The sequence below is a fragment of the Cyprinus carpio genome, chromosome A20 (assembly GCF_018340385.1).
Source record: "Cyprinus carpio isolate SPL01 chromosome A20, ASM1834038v1, whole genome shotgun sequence".
In the NCBI taxonomy this organism is placed as follows: Eukaryota; Metazoa; Chordata; class Actinopteri; order Cypriniformes; family Cyprinidae; genus Cyprinus; species Cyprinus carpio.
This window is the reverse complement of record NC_056591.1, coordinates 17,030,214-17,046,275: the sequence shown is the minus strand read 5'-3', so window position 1 is coordinate 17,046,275 and position 16,062 is coordinate 17,030,214. Positions and strand designations below refer to the sequence as shown.

The following is a 16,062-nucleotide window of genomic DNA, read 5'->3' as shown; positions in this document are numbered from 1 at the left end:
TGTCTGTCATCTTTAAATTTCCTACCTACCTGTCATCTATCTATCTATCTATCTATCTATCTACCTATCTATCTATCTATCTATCTATCTGTCTGTTGGTACATTTAAATTTCTGACTGACGATTTGTCTGTGTCTGTCTGTAATGTTTAGAGACCGTAGGCAAACTAGTTGAAAGGCAGATAGATACATAGACTGACAGGTTAACACACAGACAGAGATGAATTTATATATATATAAAATGTTGCAGGTGTTGATCTTTAACTACATGTTGTCATATAAAACAGATGGTCTATAATCATACTGATTTGCGTTTTAGTACACAAAACTTAATTTCGAGATGTGCATCACTTCAAATAATGATAACTTGTAGTTAGACATGTTGATCCGGTTACTGCTCTGATTCATTCAGTGAGTTCATTCAGAAAAGGATTTGTCATACTGATTCAAACGGATACCTCCTGAATACTTGAGTTGTCTTGAACGATTCATTAAAAGAACCTGCTCATAAGATTCATTTGCTTGTGAATCAGACTAAATCAGATGGACTTTGTGGTAGTTATTTGTGAGGACGCTGTGGCCGTTCAAAATAAGCAATACAGGAAACACTGCAACAAAATAAATAAAGACAGCCACAATACTATGAACTCACACAGTTCTCTTTAGTTCTGCCAGATACACTCAAAATAAAAGAAGTAATGTTGAAAGATGCTCTTTCTGCTAAGACCTTGAAGACATAACAACCAGTGTTCGTTTATTTTAAGGGGTTCGGACTTTGTGTAATCTGACAGAGCAGTGTTTTGATGATACGTGTTTTTTTCCAGTAAAAAAATAGATACTTTGTTGCTTTGCCATATACACACGCACACACACAAAATGTTCTTAGGTGGGCACACACGTAGCTGCAGAGATGTTGACACAGCATCTACATCTCTGTGGACTAATGATTGTTATTTTGGTGCCTGCTGTAACAGCCAGGTCTAATAGTGTGTCTGAAAGCTCCCGCTGAGTTTGATGTGTTTATGAATATCAGTCCCACATTAAAAACTTTGATAATGGGGCTCATAAAGTCAAGCCCATCCTGATCAGTGCCAGCAGACTTGAACCTATATACTCTTTTCCCTTTTATCCTCCACCCCCAGCGGCGAGTTAAGTGGGTTGCAGTGTGTGAGTGTGTTTGTTGGCGTCCGGCCGCAGTAGTATATTAATAGAGGAAGACTACCTGAGGGGGAATAGGTGTTTTGGGAGCGGAGATTGAAACAGCCCATTAAAAGAGTTGTTTTCGTTTTCCTCTTTTCTTGCCCACAGCAGCAGGAGTCCAAACACACACCGTTCACTTTCACCATCCGGCTACTCTTCACTTTACACGTCATGAAATACAGTTCACATTGTACCTTGTTGGAATGATAACAGATATGCTAAAATGTTTCTCTTCTGGGAAATCAACCTACAAATTGCTTAGCATATTAAGCTGTGATGAGAAAGTATTTATTATAGAAAAAATATATACTTCACCTTTAACATAATTAATCCATAATTGACATCAGCACTGGCACAAAGTTAATATGGAAGGTTGAGTTGAGTTGAGTTGAGTTGAGTTGATCTTGGCTGGTGCGCTGTTCAGATGATTTATTGTGGAATAGATTATGATCTCTTGAACTGCCCTGCACAGCATGCTTTCAGAGGCAGCCAGAAGCAATCAAAGCCCAACCCATCTCTGTCACTCCCCCAGGCATTATCAAATGCTCAGAGGGTGTCAGTCTGCCTGAATAAATAGAGCAGGAGATTTCTGGTGATGCCAACTAGCATACAAGCAGGAAAAGAGCACTGGGGGAGAAGGAATTTTGCATTAACTTTTTGCACCTACACTATTTTGATTTTATTTTATTTGATTTTTTAAAAGAAATTAATACTTTTATTCCTGACACAAAAGTTTACTGGTGTACAGCCCGTGGTGCAGATCCATTTCCCTGTGACATATCTCTGATATTGTCCTTTCTGCAGGAGCTGTTGGATAAGGGTCATTCTCCCTCCACGCTCAAGGTCTATGTAGCAGTCATAGCAGCCTCACACGCTCCTATAGCTGGCCTGTCAGTGGGCTGAAACAACCTAGTTGTTCGTTTTTTGAAAGGGTCTAGAAGGCTCAACCTGCCTCGCCCTATCACCATCCCTACATGGGACCTGCCCACGGTCTTGAGGGCTCTGAAGAGACCTCCCTTCGAGCCGCTACAGTCTGTTGACCTTCGTCCCCTGACACTAAAAACTGCTCTGCTACTGGCGTTAGCATTGGTAAAGTGTATGGGAGATCTGCAGGCACTCTCATTGAGCCCCACCTGTCTTGAATTCAGGCCCAATGACTCCAAGGTTGTCCTGAAGCCTATGCATGGTTATGTACCTAAAGTGCTCTCGACTCCGTTCAGAGCACAGGTAATAGCTCTTTCAGCGCTTCCTCCTTTAGCGCAGGACCAAGAGCTGAATTTACTCTGCCCCGTCAGGGCATTGATAATATATACTGAGCATTCCAACCCGTTCAGGTAGTCGGAGCAGTTTTTGTATGCTTCAGTGACTGTACCAAAGGATCTCCTGTCACGAAGAAGAGACTTTCCAAAAGGATAATCGACGCTGTCGCGCTAGTGTACTCTTCTTTGGGCCTACAATGCTCTATAGTAGTAAGAGCCCACTCAACAAGAGGCGTTGCCTCTTCTTGGGCTTGGTCTAGCATTGTATTGCAGAAATTTGTGCAGCGGCAAGCTGGACCCTTTTTTGGGTCCACATTTACCAGGTTTTATAATCTGGATGTTCCAGCCTTACAGGCTTGGGTCCTTTCTGCTTAAACGGACTTACTTTGGCCATATGGCAAAACCAGTGCTTTTTTTACTGGAAAAATCCCCTTATCATCAAAACACTGCTCTGTTGTAACCAGTAAAACTCTTGCCTTCACTGTACGCTCTTGGCCCGCTCTGGGTTCCAAGGCTGTACAGTTTTTCTTGGAACGATTACTCCGCACCAGGGCGACCTCTGCGAGTTTGGCCCTATTGCCTCCTGCGGGATTTCCCTGCAAAATACTTGGTCCCTCTGGGCCACATTTGGTGCTTAAGGCAAGTTCAATTATTAGTCATTCCTCTAGCATAGCACGGCGGGATTGTACCGGTTCCCCATAGTGTCTTAGCAGAAACACTATGAGTGAAGTATCGACAGGGAACGTACAAAGATTAATCCCTACTAGCTTGAGGGCAATGAGTTTGACAAATGCTAGTATGTGATTGAATGAGATCTGACCTCAAATACTTCATTGCAGTAGCCCATATTTGAGTGTTCATTTTCCCTAACCACAAACTAAAGGACCCCTGTTTAATCTGTCTGTGAAGTTATTGGAAATAAAAACTATGACTTGTTTTATGTGAGTGGTGTCTGTTTTATTTAATTTTTATAAATGATGGTTGTAACCAGTAAAACTCTTGTTCTGTAAACTCATAGAGATTTTATGGTCAGCCTGGTAAAGACATTTTGTGTGTCTGAGGTGTTGATTTTGTTGGTGAAAAATGAAAGAAGGAAAAAAAGACATAAAACACATTCCGGACACTGTGTGTGTGTGTGTGTGTGTGTGTGTGTGTGTGTGTGTGTGTGTGTGTGTGTGTATGTGTTTGTGTGTGTGTGTGTGTGTGTGTGTGTATGTGTTTTCTCTGGGTTTGCATTCATGACCCCAGGGGGAGCTGTTTCCTTACAAGTGCAAACTGTGCTTGTGGAAAGAAAAAAAAAGAAAAAGAAAAAAACTGTGGGACTGAATCAGAAATGATATATATACTTCTGATTTATAATAATTTGATTATTCTTTAAAGTGAATTAAAAATCCCTATATGTAATTAAGGGTAAAGAGCACATCCCTGTGAGTCTTTGTCAGTGAGTAATCAACCTCACTGTGGAACTCATTGTGCAAAACCCATGGCTGAAATATTATTTCTGTTTCCATAGAAATCAGCTGTGGTCTGTCCCTTGAGGTTGAGGCATAGAGCAGATCTGTCCTACCCACACTCAAACACACAGGTACCCATGGTATATAGTGTTTATATCCCTGGCATCACCGCTGTGCATGTTTTTATGACAGTCAATGGCCAGTGGCCACAGCAAGCTCTCATCACTCCCTCATTCTACTGTTGGCACGCTAACAAACCTGAGCCAAGCGCCTCAGGCCAGCGGCCTCCTGCTCTCCACCTCTCCTGTGTTCTCCTCCCCTCTCCTTGTGTTTGGCAGGTAGTCAACTCAATTTCTCACCCTCTGATTCTGTGTCTCCCCACCTCTCCTCCTTTTCCTCTTCCTCTCTTCATTTTCTCTGCAGAAGAGAAGGATTAAGAGATGACGGTCAAATGCGTAGTTGCTCTAAGTGGTTGCTTGTGGTTCTTAGGAGATTGCTCTTAGGAGAGGAGAGGCCTAAAATACTCCTATTGTCTATTTTCTGCCTTCAGATTCTACTAAAATCCACCCATAGAAAACAAAAACATACCTACATTACCAACATACCAAAAGAGAAACAAAAATATCCACCCATTTATATGTTTGTTTTTGTGTTTTCTTATCCTTATCTTTCCATCATTCTATTGTGTGCAGAAAGTCAAATGCATTCTCCTGAAACTGTGATTGTGTGTTGTACAGAAGTATATGTTTATGAATATTAATAGGTCTGTCAGTGTGATGGATTGGCTGTGTGTAAAGCTCCAAATCAGTACAACATTTTTCTTGAATGTAACTTCCCTCTCCAGTGGATCGGTTGCTGTGGCAACAGGCCTGTTTGTTGTGGGTGGGAAGCAGAGACAGACAAACACCAGCATCTGGTGGACTGGCCTCTCTTCCAGGATGGTGTGGCGCAACACCACAAAGCATGTTCAGGACAGGCATTCATATTTATTGTGCAGTTGACCCATTTTTTAAAATGATTTAAAAGAATAATCTGGGTTCAATTTGAGTTGAGCTTAAGTGACAGCATTTGTGGCATAATGGTGATTACCACAAAACATAATTCTGTCTCGTCACTTACATATGAATGAGGGCAATTTTTGGAGGATTTAAAAGCAGAAATAATTTTTTTTTTTATTACAAATAAATTTGGTTGTCAGTTCACCATTAGTACTTAATCTTTTTCTGTACACTCACAATTCAGTAATTTACTGACGTGACAACCACTTTCTACAACTGAATTAACTACTGAGAAATTCAGGTTGTGACACAACAACCTTTACAAAAAAAAATTTATTCTGTGTGTATAGAACGCAACTGAAAAACTTGTTGTTTATGACATATTTTAGTTAAAATCCGCGACCATAAAGCCCCATTCACAGCAGCAACTTTTGTCGACTTTTGTCTGGCGATGAGGTTGCTAGTGTGTGTTCTCAATACCGGTTGCCTTGACAGCGAATCAGGTTTCTTGCCAATAAGTACAAACATTTTGGAGGCAAAATACTAAATATAATCTAAATTAAATCTGTACAAACAAACAAAAATGAATGAGAAACAGAGCCTACTTTCTTCCATTACATATGTTTATCTATGGCTGAGAGGAGAACGATCACACGAGTTCTACCGTCTTCTTTCCAACTGGCTGTCCCTCCCAAAAGTCGCTCTTCATTTGCATAAAGTTGAAGGATTCTGAACTTTGTCAAGGCGCTGGACATGCCCCATCTGGTCGCCAAAGGCCGCTGTCGCTCGTGTCAGCAAAAATAGCAGATAGTGTGTGATGCCAAAACATTATTGTGGTTCCCATGGTGTCGATCATTGCAATTTTGAGTATTGCAACTTTGAGTATGCACAATTCATATGGCTATAAAAGAACTTGCATTAGCCTTCTGTTTAAACTAGTTTTAGACTTTTACTGTTTAAAAGTTCTTAAAAGCATGATGGGTTCTGATTGGCTATCAGTGTTTTTATCGTTCATCAGCTGGGGAAAGAAAATCTAAAAGTGATTCACACAAAATCATTCATCTGTGCCGTTATCGTTATAGTTGTGGTCTGGACTTATGTTTATTGTCTTTGGTGTGAACAGGTCTTTATTCTGCAAGTGTTGTCACTAACTTAAGTGTTGTACAAAACCCAGAGTAAGTTTAACACCAGCTCAGTGAGGAAAAAAACTGCAGTTGAAACAAAGGTAAAATGATGTTTGTGCTATATGCTACTAAGTCAGAACAGCTGTTTGTTCTTGTGATGATTACACACATTTGGGTCTTTCATGAGGATGTGAAAGATTCTGTCAGGCTTTTATTAATTGCTATGGGTCTGTGAAGTTCTCATAGTGACTAGCTGTGGGAAACCCTAGGAAAATATCACAATGATGAAGTCAGTGGAAAACCAGAATCAAACATGTTTCTTATCTCCTTCTTACTGACATAGTCAACATGTTCAGCATTACCACTATTGCTGTAGGTTTTTTTTTTTAATCAAGGATTAATTAAATTAATCAAAAGTAACAGTAAAGAAATTACTTTGAATTTCATTTTTTTATGCTGTTCTTTTGAACTTTTTATTCTAATGTAAATGTATCATGGTTTCCACAAAAATATTAAGCAGCACAACTGTGATTATATACTAATAACATAGCATAACTATTAGTAAGACATAACGATTTTATCTTCATTCGGGACTAATCTTAGTACTCTATCTATTGTTCTTGCCGATTACCCAAATTGGTACATTTAGCCTGCAGTTGTGATGTCAACCAGCAGGTGGCTCTGTGTGGAAATGAATAGTTCAAACTGTGATTACATTGGGCATAATGGTGGATGTGCACATTGTTGTGTAAAACAGATTATTTTTCCTAGACTAAGTTTCCTTATAGAGAAATGAATACCAGAATGATAGATTTATCAGACACATAGTGGTATTATGATGTCTTTATGTGGAGAGCATGCCAGTGCTCTTCAGAAAGATTAGAAACTGTTAACTTAAGGTTTGTAATTCCATCAAAAGTTTCATGTATGTCATTTGATGAATGGAATTACAACCTCAGCCAGTCTGCCAGCAAATCTCTGGACGAACGTGATTGCACATGGACGGCTGGTTACTGGATGGCTCAAATGCTAAGTTCCAGTGTGTCAGACTAATGCAACTGAAAGAAACACTTCAGCTAATAGCTGTTTACTCAGTCATGAACAAAACAGCCAAACAGGGATAACTGATCCCGGTATTTCTGTACCCTCCAGTGCCTGGAACAACAAAAGAGTTTAGAGATGTAATGACAAAAGAAAGTGTTTTAGGAAAAAAATTCTCTGAAACACATTGAGTGACTTAAAGGGACATACCAAGTTTATGCAAAGAAATTTATGAACAGTTACAACGGTCATTTATGTTACGGCTGCATGATAAATCACATGCGATATTTAATGCGTATCTTGTCAGTAAAGCTGGTTCTGTAATCAGAGGTAAATCTACATCTTGCTTGTGCTTTCACATGGAGCAGCATTTACTACACAGAGCCGTTGTTCACTGACAAGCTGCGCAAAACCACAATCATGCGATTTATCGTGCAGCCCTAATGTATGTGTGTGTTTGTGTATATTTATAATATTATAATGGTAATAATATTATAATGGTTATAATGGTAACTTTGATATTTTTTTACTTTCTTTACAATTATTTATCCCAAATGTCTGGGGAGGAAGTGCAGGTCTGATTACTGTGATTACTTTTGTGTTTTTTGCCACATCAGCGTGAAGACACGATGAGGATAAACATCCGTAAACAGTGGAATGCTCATCTCGCCTTGAAATCTGAAGCAAACATTCATCTCTCACACAGAGCATAGCACATTTGTTTTCTGAAGCTGTATGTTGTTTAGTACAACTGGAGTGAAGCCTACCCACAGCCAGCATGAACCAGAAAACACACAAACACACTTCTCAACTTCTGAGAGTATTCAGTTTGAAGTTAGTACTGGCTGCTGTTGAAAAGCCACCCACATTATGACTGATCCTCAGGTAACATGACACCTTCCTGATCTCTGACAGTGCCATGTGTCACTGGGTAAATTCCACTGGATGAAACACTTTATATGATTTCTGGAAACTATATAGAATATGCTTATTGCTTCACAAATGATTTACAATTTAAAAAGAATGCCTAATAATGTTTACACCATTTTCTGTAAAGATTTAAGGATTGTATGCAAACATCTTTTAAAGCGCTTATTTTGTATAGATGAAATCTTATGAATACACACATAAATATCAGTTTAATTAAAGCGGCGGCTCATATCCTTTTGCAGAAGGTCATTAAATGTTTATGGTCACTGTCTCTGTTTATTGCTTTTAGTGATGTCTGCAAGTGTTTTATCATCCAAATATCCCTCATGAAAATGACCTGGTTAGATCACATTAGGATAAGGTAACCCACTTTTTCATCCCATATTTGTTTTCTTCTCTTTTGTTCAGAGGTTAAAGTGCAGTATAATTTTTTGTTTTTGAATGGAAATTCATATGCGTACCAAGGCAGTATTTATTTGATCAAAGATACAGCCAAACCCATAATATTGTGAAATATTATCGTAACTTAAAATAATAGTCTTTTTATTATATTATATTTTAAAATGTAATTTATTCCTGTGATGGCAAAGCTGACTTTTCAGTAGCCATTACTCCAGTCTTCAGTGTCACATGATCCTTTAGAAATCATCTCCTTTGTAACATTAAAATGCGTTTTAGATCAAATGAATGCACTCATTCTGAAGAAAATGATTGCTTATTGCTTATGAATGGTAATGTATCATTATATTTATTTTAGATTTTTTTTTAAGAATAGACCTACGTTTCTTTCATCCTAGCTTCAGCAGATCCAAACATCCAGCATCACTGTGGGCTCTGTGGATAAAGCTGTAGATGTTACCCTATGCTCAATAGGCATATCCATACTTCATAACTTTAGTTGAAGTAGCTTATCATTGCAGAACAGTGAATGTTTTGCTGTCTACAGAACCGGAGGCTGCAGGTGGCTAGCATTTTGGCACTTTCCATATAAACAGATCCAGTGAGCTGGGCCAAACTGGCCCCAATAGTTCCGCCACTGAGCATGTGGATCACTGGAATACCAATCACTGCGCTGCAAGAGAGCCACTGTGTGTGTCTTACACAACAACACCACCATCAGCGCCACAGGTGCAGAGAGAGAGATGAGCAAAAAAAGATTTCAATAGTTTGCATGGGATAAGCCCTGTTTTACAGGTCAAAGCAATTTTGGGTGCTCATTATGTCTGGAACAACTGTTTGTTATGATCTCATTGCAGACAATGACAGACTCACGTGTTTTTAGCCTATAGAGCAACTTTCCCATATTTGATGTTGGTTATATTTATAGGTGGTATGAATCGGGTGCAGCTGTGTTGACTTTCCCTTAAGATCTATATGTTCTGTTGGCCCCCTGCAGCCTGGCGTTGAGTTAAGTGTTTCCTGAAGTATTGTGTGGAAGTGTTTTGCAATCCCTGCAGGTTACAGGCCCTTTAGTGTAATAACATGCTTTGGTTTGAATCCGGATGGCCTTCTCAACAATAGAGCAGTACCTTTGCTCTACCATTAAGTGCTGTTAGAAACTCTGTTTACTCAGCAGGGAACTCCCTTACAAACACGCTTTGACCTCTTCATGGTCCTCTGTGATCCAAATTGATTAACATAATTTTTTTGAGCAAACATTGTGCTAATCACGCATACAGTAGCAGACATCTGGTAAAGCACTTCCAGAATATAGAATCAAACTACGTTCCTCAGAGGAATTTTAGAAAGTTAATGAACTTGTGTACGTGTATGTGAGCATTAAAGATCATGTAAATGTGTATTGGTTCAAATCGAGTTGAGCATGTGTTTTATATGTTAAGGCTATAAACATTACGCCTGTTTAACAGCTGTTTTAGAGTCCCTGTCCAGGAAAGTAATTCCCCCTTTTACCTCTAGCTACAATATGCATGAATTTCATTGAGTAAGTGTGTATTTGTCTTTGTGTGTGTGAGAGGTGACTTAAGTTAGTATAATGTAGAAAAGGAAAAAAAACCTAGTGTAGACCAATTTTTTAATTTATTATTATTATTATTATTATTATTGTGAATCAAGCATACTCAGTACTACTCAGATGTTTTTGTGAGATCTGCACGTATGGATGGTTTCTCTCTGTCCCTGTATGACTAATGGAGGAATTCTCACATAGAACAAGAGGGACTCGCTCTCACTTTCCCTCTATCTCTCTTTCAGGCTGTTCTGGCATCTGTGACTAGACTGGACAGTTGTTACTGTTTCAGAGAATGTGTCTCTGGGAAGCAAAACAGAAAGAGAAGAGAAAAAGAGCAGACATGTATAGCCACTTTTTTGCAATAGACAGGCCTGACAGGAGAAATAGTCATCCACAGCTTTGAATGTGCACATTTGTTTAATTCTGTCCTGTTGTCTGGCTCACTGCAGCTCAAATTACACAGGAGCTCAGAGGTTAGTTAGATTAATGAAACCGCTGTGCCTTTAAATCTGCCCTCCAGGACAACCACAATGGTCAGATGCCACATTACAAGATCTTTTGAAAGATTATGATGTCACAGATTATGTTACATGAGGATGAAATTACTGTCTTTTTTTTCTACTAAATTAACTTTGTGACTGAAGGCACAATATATATATATATATATATATATATATATATATATATATATATATATATATATATATATATATATATATTTTTTTTTTTTTTGTTTGTTTTTTGTTTAGTTTGAGCTAACACATATTAGTCAAAATAAAATATTTCAACATTAAAAGTTTTTTGTTGTTGCAATGACAGTGATTTGTGTATATATGTATATATGTGTGTGTGTGTGTGTGTGTATATATAGGGTAAATAACTGTAAAATTGGAAAACTTCCTAAAAATTATATATAGGGTAAATACTGGTAAAGTGGGACACTTTCTGATAATTTATATTCTGCATACTTTTTTATTTATGATCCAAATGTCTTAGCCACTCATATGATACTATTCTAAATAGCTTAGGAGCTCTACTATACTATAGACAATAAAAAAGAAAGAAACATTGAACACAGGATGGATGACTCTTCCTCAAACACACAATGACCCCAAACCACATTTTTCAAGGCGCTACTGTCAAAACTGGGACACCTTTATTGGAAAACTGGGACACTTAAAACACATTCAGTTGTTATTCAAGTGTAGGCCTTATAAATTAAATACACAATAACAATATAAACAAAAATATAAACAACAACAACAATAATATAAACATCACTTATTTTAAGAAGGGGTGCAGGTACAGCAAATTCAACCCAACTCCTCCCTCGCCTGCCCACAAAATTTTATATTGGGTTAAATTTATTTCATACAAATTAAAAAAAAAAAATAATAATAATAACCTTCATTAACATCTCTTCTTGTAGGAATTAATTGATTGCACACAGGCTTAATTTAATTTCTGTATGGTAGGTTAATCTACAATGGTATTTATTGTTTGAATTTCGTAATAAAAGTGACAGAATCTGAGAGCTGAGATTTTTTTATATCATAAGTAACCCGCTCTGTCTAGTATGTCGGTCTCCGTGTCCTCTTTGCTTCGCGATTTTTCTGTGCGTGAGAAAATGGATGTGTGGCGTGAGAGCGTGTGAAAAGTGTTAATTGCGTGTGTCTCACGGTGAATGCGTTAGAGCCGGCATAGTTTAAGTCAGTCTTTGTTGAAATATCTAGCTAACTAACTATGTATGAGGGACATATAAAAAGGTAACTTAATTCCTCCATTAGAATGACTTGAATGGCTGTCCCAGTTTGCCAGTAATACCCTGTCCCAATTTAACAATATGCTATTGGCAAACTGGGACAGTGTCAAAATCGCATAAAAAACCCCCCAAGAAGATTAATATAAATGTGATTTTTAAAAATTCTGATTCACCATTACATCCTATAACAAAATATGCAACAATTACAAATGATCCATGAGTTGTTTTATTTTTATAACCTTAACATTATTTACCTCAGAATGCTATGTCATTTTACTTACCATCACAGTTCACTGCAAGGTTGTTAAATTATGATGTGCCACACCCCGGAAGTGATGTCATAGCCACAGAATATTTTTATTTTTTTATCACATACTTGCTACTGATGAGCTCAGTGTTGATTTTTAGTAAAAAAAAACATATATCCATGTAAAGATATGAATAATTAAGCTTAACTGACTGAGTACACTGCTGTGTGTAAAACTTTCAGGCGTGCTTTATATATATATATATATTTTATTTTTTTTAAACCTAAAGTCAAAAAGACTGAGTACACTGCTGTGTGTAAAACTTTCAGCCGTGCTTTGAAGTGGTATGAATAGAACATGGATAACGTCATGCTTCTGAAATAATGTTCTCATGGGCTTTTGTTTTTGAAAGCATTGTGAGCAGAATGTCGCTTTGTTCTTTTGTGTCTGTTTATAGTGGGGAAAGTATTGCTGGAAAAGCCAAAGGAGAGATGCCCTTTTCCAAAGGTCTCTTGTGTGTGTTCATAGGTTGGTGAAGTTAGCGAGGATCAGTTTGTCCCTTTTGTGGCAGTGAAGCGCGAGAGCCGTGTGTTGTTTGGGAGGAGTAAACCATTGCGCTGAGGAGGGGAGGCTTGAGAACTCAAGCGCAAAAGTCCGCTCCGGGCGTTTTTGTCAGTGTTGTAGCCGAATGGTGCTGTCGTGGGTACTTCGGAACGTTGTTTGTCTCGTCGGAATTGGCTTTGATGGTATTCATGTATTGTAATTAAGTTTTTTTTATATATAATTTTTATATCGCACCCTAAAGATAACTCCCTAAAGCTTGGGTTGGTTCACACCGACGAAGTGCCAAGTGAATCGCTGAAATCTGTCCTGCTGTACTTTAGTTGAAGTTTCTCTGTACGGTGTGCGCTCAGCTGGATTTAAATGGAAAACACATCCGCGACCTTGATGAATATGTATTTCTGTACTGTAACGGAATACTTTGCATCGACTTTTGAACACGCATCACGGAATAGCGAAATACTAACTCAGATTTAAAAGACTTCTGGAAGTATTTTATGGTTTTAGGATTAACATTCATCAACGTGAAATTTGAGGCTGTAAATCCACCAGTGTTTGACAATGGAGGAGCATCAAGTGTCTTCTCCCGAGGAGCCGCAGGCGGCCAGCGCCGCATCATCGGACAGTTTCACCCGTCTGTGGTCGGACGTGATGGGGATGCTGGTAAGTTTGGAGTTGGGGGAGGGGTGTCACACGAAGGCAACTTGAGAAAAGTCCTTCAACCCAAGGTGCTTAATTTATTGGAGCTCACTGTGTGTAGTGGTTGTGCTTTGATGCCAAGCGCATGTTAAAGCAGCCCGCAGGAGCGTCAGGACAACTTCAGTTAACTTTCTGCTCGCTGTGAACAGGAGTCTTGAAGCTATATGTTTCGGTCTGTTGAGAGACGTAGAGAAGTTTAGAAATCTCCTGGGAATCGTATCACATGGTATGTAACTGAAATGTTTGTTATTATTGTAAGCGGGCGCACGTGCGGCGTCAGATACGCAACGTAACTCATACACAACACAGAACTTAAAATGTTTTCCTTGTTGTTTCAATTCAAGTCTAATGACCAACTGCAAGTACAGTATCACTATTTTCTTATAAGTAACGTTAACTATTTAGTTACGAAATTAGTGGTTACTTGTAAAATGGCTTAAATCGTTCGCATAGTCTTGTATGGCAACATTGAAACCGGGCCACAAACCGAGCATTGCAACAATATTATCATATTAGTGCATATATATTATTAAACAATCCATGTGTTTTCTCTGTCGTGTTTAGCTAAGAGATTTAACTAAATCTAACTAAAATGTATCATTTCGAGTAATTTATACATTTTGGAGATTTTGGTCCTGTCTGATGCAGTTTTTAGTGTTTATTTTGCAAGATAAAACCATTTCCTTAGCCACTATAGCTTTGAGTTGGGAAAATTATCTTAGTAATATGTATTCTCTCCCAAAGCTGTCTCTGTTGTCTGTTATTTGCACATTTTACTGGTCCATTTAGTTACAATTTATGAATCTTTCAGAGTGTTCGTATTTCCACTGAGACCAGCTTAAATAGTGATGGCCACATTTTAATGTCCTCAAGGCCTAGTCATTGGTTCTTTGTCCTTTTTGGTTTTAATTGGATCTTTAATTGCAGATGTTGTGTAGGAAATTGGTTAAAGTGGACATTTACATACAGTTATTCCCTTAGACTTTATCAGATCCTTAACATGCCTGTTGTTAAGCACCCAGATGAAAGAGATAAAGGTGTGACACCCATTTCCAGTGAAATGGCTGTGCCTCTTGATGGCTATAGTGTTAATTAAGCATGTGAAAAGTGTGTGTGTATTGCTTTAATGTCTAGGAAAGTGAGATTACTTAATGAGAAAAGATTGTTTCTATTAAATCTTATGATTAATTTACTTTAAGTTGTAGGCCTACACCTTTCTTCCTCCCTCAGGCATATTTTATCATGTGCTTACTTATCATGTGTTACTGTACGATGATGAGTCTTTTTTTTCTTCTTTCCATAGAATATGTCTCATGTATACTCCTCTTCTTACAAGCAGCCCTGCTGTGCTCCCTCCCCTTCTAGCTTGAACACTCACAGGATAATACTAAAACCACACTGCCTAAGCAGCAGGTTGAGACTTTACTTCTCTGAAGATGTTCTCAGTTTGGCTTCACCCAACCCCCAACAAAAAACTGCAGCTATTGTTTATGATCCTTGCAGCTTTAATCAAATCCTCCATCTTTTGTCTTTAAACAGCTCTTTTTAGTGGCCTTCATCCATAGCGGTAATTTTGAGAGTCTTTGCGTCTGTTATTTTGATTGTTTACAAATGGAGATCTGGGCATTTGCACAGCAGTGTCTCTCTTCACAATAGTGAATGCCTGACTGTATACGAACTAATTTTTGTTAATTTTCATAATCATATAAGGGATCATATACAGTCAGCTGGTCATTATTGTATCATATTGAATGGTTTTATTTTTCAACAATGACGATTAGATGACTATCTTTCAATAAAAGGCAACTTAATAAAATAAATTAGTTTGAAATATTGATATATATTTAAATTGAAGAAACATACCATTGAGTGCCAAGCCAGAGATGAAACTAGCAGAGCTGTGTAGGAAATTGGTTCCCAGGGAAAATAGTCAAACAGTTTGCATAAACCACAATTGACCAATCAGAATTAAGTATTCTAGAGTGCCTTGAAATAAATATAGGAAGTGTCTTGATTGCATGAAAAAAAAAATGGTTAGACATGGTTTCAGTTAAACTGACCATTAGACAGTCTGGGTCATTTTACTTTCAACTTCTACAAGCCTATTAGATGTGACTTGCTAGTGAATTAAATGTTGTTGTGGTGGACACTCTATATTTAAAAGTAAGGTTTTATTATGGCATGAACTAGATTTTTGAAGTGCATATATTGCAACATATGAAGCAGTGTTTAAGATTGGCTATCTTATGCTAATGTTGATAAACAGCATTTGTAGAATTGGCGGCTACTGAGTCACAAATTAAAGGTCTGAGCTACATTCTTAGGTTTACTGTAGTGCATGCCATGCTCATAGATCTCTCTTAATGATAAAACGTCTGTCTGCCTGTCACTGAAGTGTGGCCTGTGTGAGCAAACCCCATTTATATGTGATTCCTCTCATCGAAATTAATTTCAAAGTCAATTAACAGCCCGTCACCCTCATTTCAACTGTCTCTTGGATTTATATCGTGACAGTGGATGTTTTAGAGAGAAAATGATCTGTGAAATACAGTTTTGACATCTTAATTGTTTGCTTTATCAAATATTTTTAAATAGGAGCAACTTTGTTGAAGCTTAAGCTACAGTATGTGCATGTAACATGCAGTATTACATTATAGATTTGAGAAGCTTGTTATTACAAGATTTAAACAGTAATGATGTGTTTGCTTCACCATTGGACATTAGACAATGTGTGGGAGAATGGCTGGCCATATCCACAGTACTTAAGCACCTTGACAGTAACTGATTTAGATTCTGGATGAGCCATTGCCTCCCACCTC

At 38.0% G+C, this 16,062-nt stretch overlaps 1 protein-coding gene across 11 annotated transcripts in view; it reads left to right on the top strand.

The window, feature by feature from the left end:
* LOC109112923 (SAM and SH3 domain-containing protein 1-like) overlaps nucleotides 1-16,062 on the top strand; it is a 212,756-nt gene that overhangs the window by 154,724 nt on the left and 41,970 nt on the right. Inside the window, exon 1 of one of the 11 annotated variants that reach the window (XM_042777884.1) lies at nucleotides 3,997-4,042. The exons of 7 other annotated variants lie outside the window; for them this stretch is intronic. Coding sequence is in view for 3 of the 4 variants with exons in the window: in XM_042777877.1 (XP_042633811.1) it covers nucleotides 13,106-13,207 (102 nt within the window). In the remaining variant the exon portion in view is untranslated. Of the gene's footprint in view, nucleotides 1-3,996; nucleotides 4,043-12,424; nucleotides 13,208-13,244; nucleotides 13,470-16,062 lie in introns of those variants that run through there. 3 more of the 11 variants (XM_042777877.1, XM_042777883.1, XM_042777878.1) reach the window with 3 other exon arrangements.